The following is a 16,713-nucleotide window of genomic DNA, read 5'->3' on the forward strand; positions in this document are numbered from 1 at the left end:
CGATGCATGTTGGGGCTGTGTTCTGATATTTGCAATTTTCAGCATACATCAACCTCCCATCGACTGGGACTTGTTTCCTTTTCTATACGGCGGCTTGGTACGGCTATGGGAGACAGGAGCAGAATGGACCCAAAGTCGACAGCAGCCCTTCCTTCGGTCATTGATCCGGGCTACACGACCGTCTCTTTGAGTCCTGTAGGATCAAGCGCATACACGATTATTTTTTCATTCGACCAGGCCCCAGTCGCGACTCGCAGAGGATCTCAGCTCTGTCAGCGTGGGGCCTTTCTGCCTTTTGAACATTCTTCACGATACACACGAATTTTTGAGGATACCCGTGGCCGGTTTGATGGCCCCTTGTCTCTTGCCTTCTGGTGCTACAGATACATATGGAGTGTACTTTGATCCTGGCTCGCGCTAGGCATTTAATGTGTTGTTGGAAATTCTGATCGGGTTGCGATGAGTGGAGGACATGAGGTGTACAGTGACAGCGCAGCAGGGTCTGGCAGTCTTGGACGTGGATGGCGGTGAGGTCACAGCGGTGCAGATGCAGATGCAGGTGACGATGGCGGTGGAGGCGGTGGCGAAGGGGCAATATCCGAACGCGTTTCAAGTTGGGAGCATATCCGACTGTCTTGGTCCAGGCCAGCATTGAAACCCATTCCTACGGGCAAGGGAACCTGGTCGGTGAGCCTCAGACAGGCTGTTTCAAGGCTGCCCTTTCGGCATCTCCAGGTACCGTACAAGGGGATGGCAGAGGGGGAGAGCGGTAGTTGCATTAGAAGCGCATTCACAATGCTGCCAATCAGAAGCCAGTACCCGTTCATCTATCCGATTCTCCAAGGTTCCTGGGTCTTGGTCGGTAGAGAAGCTCGCGCGGCGGTACAACGTCTCGACTCCACCGGCCATCGGCGATGGATCTCTGCCAGCTGGCGCGCACGAGGCGGTGGGAGGGCGTGCACGGGGTCACCGTTGCGACAGGTCAGCTGATGGATTGCACACCGAGGTCCTTGTTTGGCCAATCTAAGTCTAGCAACAAACGGACCCATATGTCCACGGGGCTGCAGCGTGAGGGCAGCCAAAATTAATAAGAATAGCATTTCTCTTTTCCGGAGTGTTTGTTGCAGGTCCAATCAATCAATCGGGACCCGCAGGCTGGCGTCGGTGAGGAAGAGGCGATGTCTGCTATCCAGCGTTATGCCAAACTGAATCTGTCGGCAATCGCCTATACCTGAGTAGCGCCCAGCCATCGATGATTTCTTTTCCCATCACTTTACGAGGGACTTTGAATTGGTCTGGCCGGAGATTTCCAAGACAAAGAGCAACAGGGACGCGTCAGCTGCGAGGATAGTTTCTGATCGAGCGAGGACGCAACGGACAGTGCTGCCATGCCCACATCGGGTGCCGGTGCTAGCTTTTGCGTTACGGCAGCTGCAAACGACCGTCCTCCAACCCAGCGGCGGAACCCAAACTTGAGTTTGTGACGGTTCGTTGCCTAGCTACATCGTGACACAACCTGCATAGGCTGCCGCGGGGAGGAGCTCCGACCTAGAACAGCCGATGGTGTCCTCATCTCCGCTCTTGACAACCGCACTAAACTTGGGCTGAGATTGACCGGAGATGACAAGGACGATGTTCGGAACATGCGACTTTGAACAATCACCACTCTGCACTGCTGGAAAGGTTTTCCTGTACCCACCTACGGCTTGGTTTGACAGGGGCCAGCGAAGGAGCGGGAATGGTTGGCCGGCTAGGCTTCTGGTGCAGACAATCTTCGAAGCGCTTGTCTGCCGTCTTGTCCTGTGGCTGGAACGTTCTTATTCCGGAAGCTGCACCGCCACATACGCCACATGCGCCACAGATCAGCGCTCTAGCCACACATACACGTGAAGTGCGGGGTCTCATGTCACCGTGTGACGCAAGGTTTGGAAGCACGGAAGCCACCACGAATAAACTGCCTAATAACAAAGTTCAGTGCAACCTCTCACAAACCTTGTCGTCGACGAGGGGTCCAACGGCACCTGACGCTGCCCCCCTTCACCAGCCACACCCTCTGCCCGACATCAAGCCACATCGACATCACGATCGTCGCTTTTGACCCAATGCCCAACCTGTGCCATCTTCCCACAGGTCGCACTAGCATTCATTCAAACCACCATGCAGCACTGCTTTTCCGCTTCTCCCGAAAAAAAGATGCGGATGACTCTCTATCACCGGCCGAGCTCATACAGGCTCGCCACCGGGTGAAACATGCAGGGTGATCGCCATCAGTCTCGTTCCTGGTGCTACTGCAGGGTCTCTGTGGCTGTGCGGGAATGCTTCTCCCATTCGTCCAACCAGCGCCGTCCTCCCTTAGCCACACCTCCAGAGGATGCATCAAAAACCTAGCCCTTGATCAGCTGAACCGGCCTGTCTGGGCTCCCGACGGCCTCATTGCATTTTTTCTAACCGATTGCTTATCTACAAGGTGTACACGCGTTCGCACCGAAGCAGCATCGATCGTCGAGCATTCACAAAGGTACATTCTTCTCCAAGACTTTGGAGTGCTAAACTTAGGAGCCTTTATCGCCACCGAAACCCTGACTGAGTCTGCCTTACACACCAAGCAATTTTTTAGCCGAGAGGTAGGTACGAGCCAAACTCGACAACGTCAAACCGCTTCCACGCCGCACCATGGGACACACGGAGTCCACGAGAGTCGCCTCACTCGTACCCGACAACGGCCACACCGTCCATGCCCATGATATGCGGGTCCTGAAACTCCTGTAACGGGGCGGCGATACCTTGCGCGACAACGTTCGACCCTGCATAATGTCTTCCTTTGGAGCTACTACCTGATCAGCACTGCTGCAATCCTCAGGCTACAAGCTCGCAGAGGCTGTGTTGATGACCGCTCCAACCTTTTGCAAGCCAACTGTTTAGACAAGCACTGGATGTCCAGGGGTCTCGCAGTTTGCGGGCTATGGTGCCACCCATCTAGACTGTCGTGTCAACAACCCATGTTGATGGTCGTCGGCGATACTTCGAAGCAGGGCCAATGGTGCCTTTGCTTGCTGGGGCTCTGCGCGCATTGTCACCCCTTTCATTGTTCTCTCAGGCCCTTGCAATATCTCGGGCAGTGTCCCATCCATGCTCTACTGGGCGCTATCGTCTCGCTACCAGCAGCGCAAGATTCGGGCACGGGGATGCTGCCGTATCGGTTCGGCGCTCGCTTCTACTAGGACCAACCCTAATGCACCTCTCCTATCCAATAGCTGTACATTGACACCATATCTTGGCAGCGAGCCGTTGATGGGGGATGAGGTCGTGGAGCTACGGTCTCGTCTCGACAACGTGGCAATCTCAGGAGCGAAGTCAGTGCTGCAGGTGACACGCAATGAAGCTGCGGTCGCAAATCGGTCGTCTAGCCCTGTTTTGTGTCATTTCAAGAGGCATAATGTTGGTCGTAGTGACCAGGTGGTCGCGAATCGTCGGCAGCACACTTAGCGACGAAATGCAGGCTAGTTCTGGCGAGTGTCGGGGAGTGCAGGAATGCATCCTGGCCCGGCGAGAGCTATTGGTCCGACGCACCTGTCCTGAGCCGCACAGCTGTTCGTTGGCATGCATCTTTCGCCTCGGGAAGATTAGACGGTGAGTCTACCTTCCTTGTTCCGTGACACTAGTGGAGTCGTCCTCGCCGACGTCTCGTGCATGTTGCTTGCTTCTTCGATAACCTACTCGAATCGCGCTTGCATCTCGATCTCGACTTTGACCTGGCTGTGGGGGCTGTGGTCTGAGAATAGATACTGCGCTTGAATGCTTGCCACACTGTTGTCGCGTCCTTGAAGAAGGTGTGGCGATATTGCAGCGTCAGCATTGAACTTGCAAACAGAGGATCTCAGGCGTCGAGACACATTCCCACTGATGCTCTCTTCGAGCAAACGCCAGCTCGCTCGCAGTGCACAGTCATGTATGCAATGTCATCTTTGCAGTGGACGCCTTTTCTCATCTAGCACCATCCCTTCTGTTCCTTCGAGTCCAGTTTCACTGCCTTGACAGCATGCGTCGTGCTCAACAAACGATCTCGTGGGTTCCGCTCCGTGTCTCATCAATCGTCAAGACTATGCTTTCAACGGGGGACGTATAATAATGAATATATTGCCTTCGAATCGGACGATACGCAGCCGTCAGCTTCCCCACGAGTAGGTTACACCGACCAAAAGTGCAAGTGACCTCTTATCAGGCATTGATTCTCCAGTAAAGACTTATTATAAACCCCCTACGGTGAAATGCTGAATGCTTCTCATTGATCAACCTGCCCATCAGTCATGTCTCAACCACCATCAAACCGCACCTCGAGTCCTCGTTGAGTGAAGCGCATCGCGAGTGATAGCAGACGTTCAATCTTTCGCAAAGGCGATCAACATCTCCACTCATGGTTGCGCTCGACCTTCACGCCCCTATCTCAAACGCTTGCGCTGCGGTAAACCTATACGAGCAATAGCACAACGGGCAAGGCACGATGCAAGATGTGACAGCACGCCCAGCGTTCAAAAGCTTGCGCCATATGGCTGAACTTCTCTTGAGGGGTCGATATAAGACGCTTGACTACCTCGTAGTACAACCTAGTCCACCCTTTCAAGTCTGTGACCCTCATTAACACTGTAGAACAAGAACACAAGCCGGGGTGTTCGAACGTATCAGCAACGGCCAGTCACGCGGTCTCATGAGTTTCAGCCTCACTAACTCATTGGCCGCGTAGGAAATCCAGAGCTATCCCACGGCCCTGAATCGAAGCTATCATTCTGTCTCTCCTCGTTCCCTCGACAGCTATGGAACATATGTTGCCGTGTAGAGACGCCCGTGCGACACGACTGTGCGCTGGTCAAGAACCCTCGAGATGGGCAAATACCGCAACAAGACCATCCCATGTCCCCAAAATCGACGGAAGGGGCTCCTAGGGAGGCTGCCCTAAAACTTACAAGGTTAACACAAAGTGACACAGTAGAAGGCTCAAACGAAATCGACGAGCGGGACTGTACAGAAGTACAGAAGTACATCACATCACTGTTGGGGGTCGACAAAAGATTGACAGAGACGCTCTCCTGTGGTTCACGACAGAGCCTTTTGGGTGGTCCTGGTAGTACGCAGTGAGTTTCGGGAAGTGTCACCGCCAATATTGTCGACTACATTGTCAACTCCTAGAAGATGCTCGAATAGGCCTTTCTTATCGCGGCGACACTCATGGAGTCCGTCCTCCGGACGCATGCCTTTTCTCTTGGTCTCAGTTTCTATGCTCCAAGGCTGACGGGTATGTCACGACAGCTGGTATAACCTAGAACGGGGGAGCGTTGAGGTAATAATACTGTAAGCTTCCATTTCACTGCCTGGTTTGCCTTGGCAAGCATGTATATCCGTCTCACGTAGACTATATATGCCACATCGACCTATATTTCTTTGGCACGCTGATCGTGGAGCAATTGTCTCCATGCGGGGGACATGATTCGAAGAGAAAGGGTTGCCCCCATTGTTACTCCCATCGAGGCGAGGTGATGCGCCTTGCTGCAGCACTGCAAGTCGAGGTCGGCAGTGGAAGGATCTCTGGGAATGGCGCTTTCATGTCAAGCCTAAAGCCACGATCCTCAATTGGTACCAGCTCATCATAATTTCGATGAAGGGCAATGAGGAATCGAAGTCGGCCTTCGCGCGCTTCCAAATTGCGATGTTTACACGGTACAAGGAAATCGTGACAGACGGAGTACGACAGAGTTAGATTGAGGCAGTGTCTATCGCGATTTTCTTTCTAGCGGGTTCCTCCCAGACAAAGCCTGAGTGAGAAAGGGTCAGCTTCGATTTCGGCTTTCCGTTGCAGCAGCTCATCGACATCGTAACTGGCAAATACAAAGCGCCCTCTCAGGAACTCGCTCTCGCCCGATGCTAGCCAGACACAAGTATCGGCCGGCAAGCTGATGTCATGCAGCGGTACGTTTTCTCGTGTTTCAGGGTCTTGCTGCTGCGCTCGGAAAAGTGGTGTATCAACCAGACCGGGGTTCAGCGTGAAGACCCTCAGGCGGGGGTTTTCGACAGAGAGGTAATCGTCGAGTTTTGCAGCTGCCAACTTTGCGGCCGAATATGCTGAAACTTTCGGATAGAGCTGTGCAGGTCCGACGCCTGTCCCAGCGTTGAGAGAGATATAGGTGGCGTTCGGCCGGGCCTTTGGCATAAACGATTTTGAGAAATGCTGTACCGAGCGGACCGTGGTCTCGAAGCTCTTCCACCAGTCGTCTTCGTCACTTCCTTGAATGGTTGACGGTGTCGGCGAGTAGTCCGCCGCGCAATTGACAAATACGTCCCATGCTACATTTCGGTCAGCGTTCCGTTGCTCCAAAAGGTCCCAGGCTCGCGCGTGGGAGATGTGGCCGTACCTCCAATCTCGACTCTAGCCCAATGCGATGCAATGCCCACGCTTGGAGCCTCGGCGATGTCTAACGTATGAGTAAAGACGATGAGTTCGCGATGCGTCTCGAGCAGAGACTCCTTCGTCTGCTGCAAATGCTGCTCGCTCCTGTCGAAGAGGCCAATTTTGGCAGCGCCCGCCTTCGCGAAAGCAGCAGCGATGCCCGCACCAATGCTGCCAGGCGCTGCACCCGTCACATAAACAGTCTTAGCTTTGACAGAAAGTTCAGGCCTCGACGAATCTATTGTCGGGTAACTTGTCGAGCGTTTGATCTTGGTGAAGGTGAGCTCCATTTTGGGACCAGATTCAGGGGCCTAATGCGACCTGGAAGAAGAGCAGAATGAATTCAATGAGCAAACCGACGAGGACCAGCGGCTGATTTGAATACAGGCGTGAAGCTCTGATATCCAACCATCGCCGAGCGAGTCGCAAGCATGCAAGATGGACGCCATGATATGGCCGAGGTCGGCCTAGGCAAACAGGCCGGAGCAGGCAGTGAAATCTCGCTTACCCGGAAATTCCACTGTCTAACTCCGGGCGGTGCAGCACGGGCCTGCTTTGCTCACCCGGCGTGGTGCGCTTATCGACGGTTGCGGATATTCACTCCTAAACAGCGCAAAAAAAGTTCATAGCAGAGCGAGTTGGATTCATGCGCTTTGGTAAACTCTAGCACGCCTTATGAGGAGTGTCTTGCATCAGGTACTGTACTAAGGATCTCCCTTGTCATCTCCTATCATCATTCTTGCAGTCGTTCGTTCTTTCCAATTAATTAGCCTGCCACAATGGCTTCCGTCAAGCCCCTCCCGACCACTTGCCCCGCCGCCAAATCATCGATTCTCGAACAGATTGGCAACACGCCACTCGTCCGTTTGAACAAGATTCCTCAGTCGCTGGGCATCGAGGCGCAAGTATGGGCCAAATGCGAGCTGTTCAATGCGGGCGGTAGCGTAAAGGATCGCATTGCGCTCCGCATGATCGAAGAGGCCGAGAAGAGCGGGAGGATCAAACCAGGTGACACTTTGATTGAGCCGACGAGTGGGAACACCGGGATCGGTCTTGCCCTCGTAGCAGCGGTGAAGGGCTACAAAACCATCATCACCTTGCCGGAAAAGATGTCGGCTGAGAAAGTGTCTGTCCTCAAAGCACTCAACGCTACCATCATTCGCACTCCTACCCAAGCCGCTTTCGACAGCCCTGAATCTCACATTGGTGTTGCTCGACGTCTCGAGAAAGAGATCCCCAATGCACACATACTTGATCAATATGGCAACCTCGACAACCCTCTCGCTCACGAGCATGGTACCGCCGAAGAGATCTGGACGCAGACCTCGGGTAAAATCACTGCCGTGATTGCGGGTGCCGGCACAGGTGGGACAATCACTGGTATCGCGCGCGGGCTGCACAAGCACAACTCCAATATCAGGATCATTGCCGCCGACCCCAAAGGCTCCATTCTCGCGCTCCCTACCTCACTGAACGATGAGGGCGCCAACGACCCATACAAAGTGGAAGGTATCGGCTACGACTTTATCCCCGACGTACTCGACCAGAAGATTGTGCATAACTGGTATAAAACTGATGACCGGGACTCATTCCACTACGCGCGCCGGCTCATTGCCGAAGAAGGCATTCTCGTCGGCGGTTCCTCCGGATCCGCAATCGCCGCGCTCGTCGCTGCACACCGCGATGGGCACTTCTCAAAAGACGACGTCGTCGTGGTCGTCCTACCCGACAGCATTCGTTCCTACCTTTCCAAGTTTGCCGACGACGATTGGCTGGCGGCCAACGACCTTCTCCCGCCCACACCACCAGCCGAGCCCGCCTCCCCCAAGCTGCAACGGACCCCTTCTATCGAGCAACCCAAAGACCCCTTCGCCAATGCCACCGTGCGTTCTCTCCGCCTGAAGCCAATCCAGACAATCCCAGCCGACAGCACCTGCGCATACGCCATCGAGACCATGCGCGACAAAGGCTTCGATCAGCTGCCCGTCACCAGCAGCACGGGCAAGCGTCTCGTCGGACTCGTCACGCTCGGCAACCTGCTCTCCCGCGTCAGCCACGGGCGCGCCACCGCCCAGTCCCCCGTCAGCGACATCATGTTCGACTTTGGCAAAATCAGCGAGGTCATCACTGACCCCCGCGATTTCGGCAACTTGGCGAGCCACGGTGCCAACAACACCGAGGTAAACGGGGACGCCAAGCGGAAAGACCAGAAGGCAAAGTCGCAAAAGGATTTTGTGGAGATCACGATGGACACGCCGCTCAGCGCGTTGAACAGGTTCCTGGAGTGGCAGAGTGCTGCTATTGTGACGGAGCGGGATGCGGCGGACACTGGCGCTGGAGGTAAGGGGTCTTTGAAGCCTGTGGCGATCGTGACAAAGGTCGACCTTTTGACGTGGATGGTGAGTCAGCATAAGATCTAGGTAGGAGAAGGCCGAGGTAGATTTTGTCTGTTTGTCGGATGACCGGATTGCGAAGTCTGAAATCCTTCTCTACTCTGGGACTGAACAGAATGATTCAACATCAACATTGAGCATGGCGTTGTGGGGGCGAACTGCTGGGTACGACTACGATAGATGCAGATACTTTGTTGAATAGTCTTGTTAGATCTCGAGATTACTACGTTCAATAGAAATCACTTTGCTCATGACTGAGACTGCTCGCGCTCACAAACGAGCCAACTCCAGAACCTACCTGGAAATGTCGCAGATCTGGAACTCATCAGATGCCTCTAAGGCATCGCGATATCACGATAGATACAAATCATGTTACAAGAAACGGGAAAAAATTGTGTGCGCAAGGGTCAGCGTCCTAGGGTAAGGGCTCGTGAGGCGGTGGAACGGCGGTTAACGGGGCGCGGGGGTGATCGTTGGAAGCGTCGCTTCCGTGGTGAGGAGTTTGCTGCTGATAAAGGGGGAAAGGGGACGGCGCGAGGAGGAGGGGGGAGGTTGAGTAGAAGATAAGCGGCCGGGTAGGATCGTATCAGCGGCGGAGCGCGGGTGAAATTCGATGTCAGAGCAAGGGATTGTAGGACGTTGCCGATTATCGTTCCGATGGATCGATCGAGACGCTATCGTAAAATAAATGCTGACGAAGTCTGCCGCAGGACGTGACCGAATCGTTCGTATCGATCGATGCTCGTTCTCTCGACACTATACCCATTCTAAGTCAGATGCTCCAGAATTGCCTTTCAGGTTGCCTGATGGTCAACACTGAGCCTTCAAATCCATTGGAGAGAACCTTGCCCCTGCTCCGCTGACCGCAGCGTCAAACTTTTTGTGGTGTTAAGGGTAAGCCAGATGCAGGAAAATGATTGCCTCTACTCGGCAGTATCGAGCTCATCGTGAGCTGGGGGTGGAGAGTCGGGAGCTGAGACGGGTGTCAGCACTAGTTCCAGGACATAATGACTTCGTCGGTAGCTTCGGGAGCAGCCTCGTGAGCAGGGTCAGTCGCACCTTTGCGGTCGTCGCCATTAGCACCAGCCTCGCGATCATCGTCACGCCGGTCACGGTCTTCTCGTTCGCGATCGCGATCAACAGGGCTGCGAGAGCGGCGGCGATCATCGTAGTCTCGGTCACGGTCCCTATCACCACGATCGCGATCACTGCGGCGGTCATCCTTGCGAGGAGAGTAGTCTCGACGACGAGGAGAGGGAGAGCGATAGCTGCGGCGAGCAGGAGAACGATCACGGCGCTCACGACGATCACCACCTCGGTCGCCACCTCGGTCACCGGCTCGATCGCCGCCGCGCTCACCGCCACGCTCACGGCCGGTGTCGAACCGCCAGGAAGCAGAGGGAGGCGTGCGAGCCCACTGAGAGGTGTCAGCATTTGATGTTATTGTGGAGGGTGTGTGGTACCTCGATCTTCAAGACATCATCACGACCGATGCGCTTGTTATGCATCTCATGGTAGGCATCGTCAGCATCTCTACGGGATTCGTATTCAATAAAAGCGAAGCTGCGAAACTCGTCAGTATAAACTCTTGAGACGTCTTGCGAACACCCACAGTCTGCTGGAGGCAGTACGAGGAGCCGGAATGTCGCAGCGGACGAGACGACCGTAGTGCTCGAACTCGTAAGCTAGGTCGCGTGCTCGAGTACCATGACCGAAGCCCGTGACATAGAGGGTCGTGCTTGAGCGAGACATATCGAGGCTCTAGTTGGTGATAGAAAGGAGATGACAGCAAGGCTCTGGCAATGTCAAAGGAATGATTCCACAAATAGCGCAGTCCGAGTCTCAAGATATTTGGACTGGGCTGGAGGTGATGGAGATGGTTGCACGGGTGAGGTTGAAGAAGCCTGAAGTTAAACTTCAAAGAGCCTGCAGAGGAGCGCTAGTCTAGATATGGTTAGAAGGGTCACTTGTGCTCCGAAATGGCAGGGGCAGGCCAGACTCTGCAGGCGCAAGTGAAAGGACCTCAAGGTGTGAGAGCCTTGCCTGTCATAAATCTCTGAAGGAGCATCCGCACCTGCTCCAATGCGACCAACCCCTATCAAAGGCATTGCGTCGTCATATCGAACTTCATCGAGCGCTGACCTTGCTTGGCCTTTCATGTTCTCCAAGAAGTCACTTATCCTTCAAGTGACCCGGCCCAAGCCCCGAGACTCTCCGTAACGTCTCTGCCCCGATCCTCCATCCACACCACACCTACAAACTCGATCCTGTATCCCTCGATCCTTAGGACGTCTCGCTTCCCTCTTCACTACTGGACTCAAAAAGACATGATACCCAGAAGACAGTGACAAAATCACCCACATGGACCACGTTAATATCAGTACCCGATAACATTTCTTAGCCGCTACAGACTGCTCATCTATTTCCATTCTTCTGTTCTCGACTTCTGGACTGGACCGGCGACATGCGCTTGGGAGAGAAACAGCCCGCTACCGTCAACGGCAGCTTGGGCTCCAGTAGCACAGCTCTGCAGGACCTAACAAATGTGCCCGAGGTGAGCACCACCCGATAGACATGAGCTAAGCTATCAGTAGCTGACATGAAGTCCTAGAACCCAGCAGCTGCGATTAAGACTGCTGATATCATAACAAGATGCCGCGAGGCTGTATCTACTCCCTTCACAGCCGCCTTCATGGCGGGCGGCGTAGCTGGCGCAGTCTCTCGAACAGTTGTGTCCCCACTCGAACGATTAAAGATCCTTTACCAAGTTCAAGGCGCTGGCCGCAACGAATACAAGCTTCCAATCCACAAAGCGCTGAAGAAGATGTGGGTTGACGAAGGTTGGAGAGGCTTCATGCGAGGAAACGGCACCAATTGCATACGAATCGTACCCTACTCTGCTGTGCAGTTCGGAAGCTATAACATCTATAAACGTTTCGCCGAATCATCACCAGGGGCTGACCTTGACCCTCTGATGAGATTGATTTGCGGAGGATGTGCTGGTATCACCTCTGTCACCTTCACATATCCCCTCGACATCGTCCGTACACGGTTGTCCATCCAGACTGCCTCATTCGAAACCTTGGGAAGGCACCAAGGAAAGCCTCCAGGAATGTGGCCCACTATGATCAAGATGTACAAGACCGAGGGAGGCGTTCTCGGGCTGTACAGAGGCATCATTCCCACCGTTGCCGGCGTCGCTCCCTACGTGGGCCTCAACTTTATGGTCTACGAGTCGGTGAGGAAGTATTTCACGGATCCCGGCGAGAAGAATCCAGTTTGGTATATGAAACTTGCCGCCGGAGCCATTTCGGGGGCAGTCGCGCAAACTTGCACATACCCATTCGATGTCCTAAGGCGAAGGTTCCAGGTCAATACTATGCAAGGCATGGGCTACCAATATACGACAATTGGCGGTGCGATCAAAATGATCATCAAGCAGGAGGGTGTCTTCGGGCTTTACAAGGGCATCGTGCCCAATCTTTTGAAAGTGGCTCCGAGTATGGCCAGCAGTTGGTTATCATATGAAGTTACGAGGGACTTTTTGGTGAGCCTCGATCCGGGTGCAGAAGACCCTATATGACAGCAGCGAATGGAGAATGAGAAACCATTCTGTGGATGACCACGCCTGTGGTATCCCACCGAGGTCGGACAAAGGATCCCGGCTCGAATAGCGAGCAGGATTGTTCGCACCTAACAGGAAGCAGGACTGCCTCAGACGATGGGCGGCAGCGCTCAGAGAGTGCGCTGTGCGAATTGCATTCTGCTCATCAGCGGCATTGTACATTGAAGAGGCGTGCTTCGGTGCTACGAAAGCATCACGTGGTGCCAAAAGAAAGTAAGGGCTAGAGCAGATTTCTCAGGAACGGCTTAAGAAAGATCAAATCGTGAGGTTGAGGTCTACTTATAGATCATTCGACCGGATAGGACTCCAAGTGAGCTCTCGCAGGTATTCGATGACAAGGTGAGAGGGTCTCTGACTGCGAGCAAATCCACATGTCTCCTTCCGCCACCGTAGAGCGGATGAGCGTCATCTAAACCTGTCCGAAATACAAAGCATTATCATTACCGACCAGTATTTTCTCTAAGCCTTCGAACACCAAACGACTTTCTTTCTTGCTTTAAAAGGTTCCCTATCATCGCCGACTTGTAAGCACGTGCTGTACGCCCATCATGGTCCGACATAAGAAGGACAATTTCTCATCCAAGTCTAAGAAATTCTCGAGCGGCGCCTCTCGCCACACCCCTCGCGGCAAGCCTCCCTCTAGCGATGTCTCGTACATTAACGAAGATGGTAACACCGATGGTGCCGCTTCCGACACAAAGCAATCAGTCAAGCCTCCTTTCAAAGCCGCCTGCTGGGACTTCAACCACTGCGACGCCAAGCGCTGCAGTGGGAAACGCCTCATGCATTTTGGCCTGATGCGCGAACTCGCCATCGGCCAGAAATCTGCCGGCGTCGTCATCTCGCCCAACGCCAAGAAAGTGGTGTCGCCAGCGGATCGCGAGGTGTTGGAGCAGCACGGCGCTGCGGTTGTCGAGTGCAGCTGGGTACGAGTCAAGGAGGTGCCGTGGGCACGGATTGGTGGCAAATGTGAGCGGCTGCTACCGTACCTGGTGGCGGCGAACCCTGTCAACTACGGCCGGCCGTGGAGGCTGAATTGTGTTGAGGCGCTGGCTGCCTGTTTCATGATCTGTGGGAAGAACGAGTGGGCTGAGACGGTATTGCAGCATTTCTCGTACGGACAGCCGTTTTTGGAGATCAACAGCCAATTATTCGAGAGGTATCAGAAGTGCAAGGATGAGGACGAGGTCAAGAAGGCGGAGGAGATGTGGTTAAAGAAATTAGAAAGAGAGTATGCGAAGAATAGGGGAAAGGAAGGGGAGGAACAGGATGCGTGGGCAGGCGGAAATTTGAATCGGATGGAAGTTGAAGACGAGAGCGAAGACGACGATGAGGACGACGAGGACGAGGACGAGGAAGCGGCTTTTGGCCAGCAAGGTGTCATGTTGGATTTACCTCCTGATGAGGAGGATGAGGAAGAGGAGGCCCAGATGGCGGAGATCAGGCGCAAGATCCTGGCTTCAAAACCCTTCCAGGACCCGGGTGCTGCAGAAAAGGTCGCAAAGAGCGAGCCTGTGGCCAGTGCAGGCGACGATGCGATCTTCAAGAGTGAGCCGCCGTTGGTCGATTCGGACGCTGAATCTGGCTCGGATGAGGATTTTGATGATTTTGACACCGTCGCAAATGCAACACCAGTCACCGACAAGACTGGAATAGTTGCTCGCGAAAGAGCGAAGAAGCTAGAGCTCGCAAGTGCGTCCTTTCAGCGAGAGGTATTGTCGGCACCCAAGCGTCGATAGCATTGGTCCCAGATAGATACCATGGCCAACGTTCTCCATGATTCTCTGCCTAGTCAGGGCGGCTCTGACTTCTCCTAGGCCCGTCTTCGCTTCGACTAAGGTTCCTGGCGCCCCAGTGTCGTCATGAGTGTCGACACAGTGTTAGCAGAACAAGAGGCCGGCCATCCCATTCGGCACCACAGCCTGTGATGATTTTCGTTCCAGTCAATAAAATAGTGGTCCTTAGCCACTGCCTTGTCCCTGGCCAGCCATCTGCAGTTTCTGTTGCAACTGCATGAGCTCAACGCGCTTACTATCCGCCGCAGTCTGCAACTCTTTGATTCTGTCTTCTGTCCTGGTCATTTCCTTGCCAATGTATTCCAATCTGCCTTCCACCGCGCTCATCGCCTCGGGCTTCTCCTGCTTGAGCAGCACCGGCCCCACCAGTTTGTAGATTCCAGATTCATCGGTAAGGCCGTCGAATTCCTTCTTTACAGCCTGGTTCTCAGACTGCTGCGCTTCAAGCTTTTGTCGTGCTTCAACAGCGCCTTGGAGGTCTGGCAGATTCGTCAGTAGTGCCGGCGCAACGCGGTGCATGGTTGTTCATACCGTCCTGGAACTTCTGTAGAGCCTCTGAGAGGACCTGCAGTTGTTGTTGGTCGGCCATTGGTAATAATGTTGCAAGCAGTAGCAAGGTCTAGAATCACAGAGATGCGGATGGTTTTGTGCCTGACGCAGATCGGCGCTAGCGGGGCAGAAACCGCCTTCCCGCGGCGGCAACGTGACTCTCTGTTGACCTCTCTTGTATCTTCCACCAGACATCCAAAAGGGTTGCTGTAGACGATACATCCAGCGAAACTTGTCTCGAGCCGTTCTTCATACACGAACAGTCCACTCCCGGAGCGCAACGTGCCCACCGAGTCTGTAAAGCCGAGCAGGCAGACCCCACCTCCACTGTCAACACTGATCGTCATCAAGCCTGCTGCAACCTCAACGATCGCCTTGCGCAAGTTCTTCGCTGCTCGCAGCAGCATACCGTTCGCCTCCTTCACCTCGCGGCCAAGATGTCGAACACCGACTTCCTAGGCCGCGCCATCGACACTGTCAAGAAAGCGATTGAACTCGATAATGCCGGTACCTATGATCAGGCCTACCAACAATACTACTCGGCGTTGGAGCTTTTCATGCTTGCTCTAAAATGGGAGAAGAATGCCAAGTCAAAGGAAATGATTCGCGCCAAAGCGGGAGAGTACATGGAACGGGCGGAGAAGCTGAAGACACATATAAACGCCCAAGACAGCAAAAAGCCTGCGGCAATGGGGTCTAACGGGAAGGCGGTCAATGGTGGGGGAAAAGGCGACGCAGATGGCAAGGATGAAGAGGATGCGGACAGCAAAAAACTACGAGGGCAACTGACAGGAGCCATTCTAACGGACAAACCAAATGTGAAGTGGGAGGATGTCGCGGGCCTGGAGGGCGCGAAAGAGGCGCTGAAAGAGGCGGTCATCCTTCCCATCAAGTTCCCTCATCTCTTCCAGGGCAAACGCCAGCCCTGGAAAGGTATCCTCCTCTACGGGCCTCCCGGGACAGGTAAATCGTACCTCGCGAAGGCGGTGGCGACAGAGGCGAATAGCACGTTCTTCAGCGTCAGCTCGTCGGACTTGGTCAGCAAATGGATGGGTGAGTCTGAGCGGTTGGTGAAGCAGCTATTCAACATGGCGAGAGAAAACAAACCGGCCATTATTTTCATTGACGAGGTCGACGCCCTGTGCGGACCTCGTGGGGAGGGCGAGTCAGAAGCATCGAGACGCATCAAGACCGAGCTGTTGGTGCAGATGGACGGTGTCGGCAAGGACTCGAAAGGCGTCCTGATCCTGGGAGCGACCAACATCCCCTGGCAGTTGGATGCGGCAATTCGACGGCGCTTTCAAAGACGAGTCCACATCTCATTACCAGACACACCGGCTCGGATGAGGATGTTTGAGCTGGCTGTCGGCGACACCAAGTGTGAATTGACGCAGAACGACTACAAAACGCTCTCACAGCTAAGTGAAGGCTATTCGGGCAGCGATATCAGCATCGCTGTTCAGGACGCTCTGATGCAGCCGGTGCGAAAGATTCAGACGGCTACGCATTACAAAAAGGTAGGTGGAAGCCATCCTTGATTGCGTGACATATAGCGAGAGGCTAATTGATCCTTCAGGTCACCGTCGACGGCGAAGAGAAATTGACACCATGCTCGCCCGGCGATAGTGGAGCTATGGAGATGACGTGGGTTGATGTCGAGTCGGACAAACTGCTCGAGCCACCTCTCGTCGTGAAGGACTTTATTAAGGCAATCAAGGCATCACGGCCCACGGTGAGTAACGATGATTTGAAGCGAAGTGCAGAATGGACGGCCGAGTTTGGCAGTGAGGGAGCCTAACGCGATATAAAGCGGTGGTTCAAATTTCTCTTATGAAGACACACGAGCAGGGGCGTTCGGTGGTTGGACAACATTGAAGGGGCGTACTCACCAGCTGCATCTAGAGATAGCCT

General features: G+C 54.1%; 7 protein-coding genes across 7 annotated transcripts; 4 read left to right on the forward strand and 3 right to left on the reverse strand.

Moving 5' to 3' along the window:
* Nucleotides 1–5,782: 5,782 nt before the first annotated feature.
* HMPREF1541_02242 (uncharacterized protein) lies at nt 5,783–6,729 on the reverse strand (the record flags this gene model as incomplete). Its single annotated transcript, XM_008716598.1, has 2 exons — nt 5,783–6,336; nt 6,405–6,729. The coding sequence occupies 2 exons, from the start codon at nt 6,727–6,729 to the stop codon at nt 5,783–5,785; spliced, it is 879 nt and encodes a 292-aa protein (XP_008714820.1).
* Nucleotides 6,730–7,218: 489 nt separating this feature from the next.
* Nucleotides 7,219–8,859, forward strand: HMPREF1541_02243 (cystathionine beta-synthase; the record flags this gene model as incomplete). Its single annotated transcript, XM_008716599.1, has 1 exon — nt 7,219–8,859. The coding sequence occupies one exon, from the start codon at nt 7,219–7,221 to the stop codon at nt 8,857–8,859; it is 1,641 nt and encodes a 546-aa protein (XP_008714821.1).
* Nucleotides 8,860–9,823: 964 nt separating this feature from the next.
* On the reverse strand, nt 9,824–10,584 carry HMPREF1541_02244 (uncharacterized protein; the record flags this gene model as incomplete). The annotated part of the gene is made up of 3 exons (XM_008716600.1): nt 9,824–10,249; nt 10,296–10,395; nt 10,445–10,584. The coding sequence occupies 3 exons, from the start codon at nt 10,582–10,584 to the stop codon at nt 9,824–9,826; spliced, it is 666 nt and encodes a 221-aa protein (XP_008714822.1).
* Nucleotides 10,585–11,296: 712 nt separating this feature from the next.
* HMPREF1541_02245 (uncharacterized protein) lies at nt 11,297–12,415 on the forward strand (the record flags this gene model as incomplete). The annotated part of the gene is made up of 2 exons (XM_008716601.1): nt 11,297–11,386; nt 11,444–12,415. 2 exons carry the CDS (start codon nt 11,297–11,299, stop codon nt 12,413–12,415), a joined length of 1,062 nt encoding a protein of 353 aa, XP_008714823.1.
* A 590-nt stretch (nt 12,416–13,005) lies between these two features.
* Nucleotides 13,006–14,196, forward strand: HMPREF1541_02246 (uncharacterized protein; the record flags this gene model as incomplete). The annotated part of the gene is made up of 1 exon (XM_008716602.1): nt 13,006–14,196. One exon carries the CDS (start codon nt 13,006–13,008, stop codon nt 14,194–14,196), a length of 1,191 nt encoding a protein of 396 aa, XP_008714824.1.
* A 222-nt stretch (nt 14,197–14,418) lies between these two features.
* HMPREF1541_02247 (uncharacterized protein) lies at nt 14,419–14,842 on the reverse strand (the record flags this gene model as incomplete). The annotated part of the gene is made up of 2 exons (XM_008716603.1): nt 14,419–14,732; nt 14,785–14,842. 2 exons carry the CDS (start codon nt 14,840–14,842, stop codon nt 14,419–14,421), a joined length of 372 nt encoding a protein of 123 aa, XP_008714825.1.
* Nucleotides 14,843–15,239: 397 nt separating this feature from the next.
* HMPREF1541_02248 (uncharacterized protein) lies at nt 15,240–16,600 on the forward strand (the record flags this gene model as incomplete). Its single annotated transcript, XM_008716604.1, has 2 exons — nt 15,240–16,319; nt 16,379–16,600. 2 exons carry the CDS (start codon nt 15,240–15,242, stop codon nt 16,598–16,600), a joined length of 1,302 nt encoding a protein of 433 aa, XP_008714826.1.
* Nucleotides 16,601–16,713: the final 113 nt, after the last annotated feature.

Source organism: Cyphellophora europaea, assembly GCF_000365145.1.
Source record: "Cyphellophora europaea CBS 101466 unplaced genomic scaffold supercont1.2, whole genome shotgun sequence".
In the NCBI taxonomy this organism is placed as follows: Eukaryota; Fungi; Ascomycota; class Eurotiomycetes; order Chaetothyriales; family Cyphellophoraceae; genus Cyphellophora; species Cyphellophora europaea.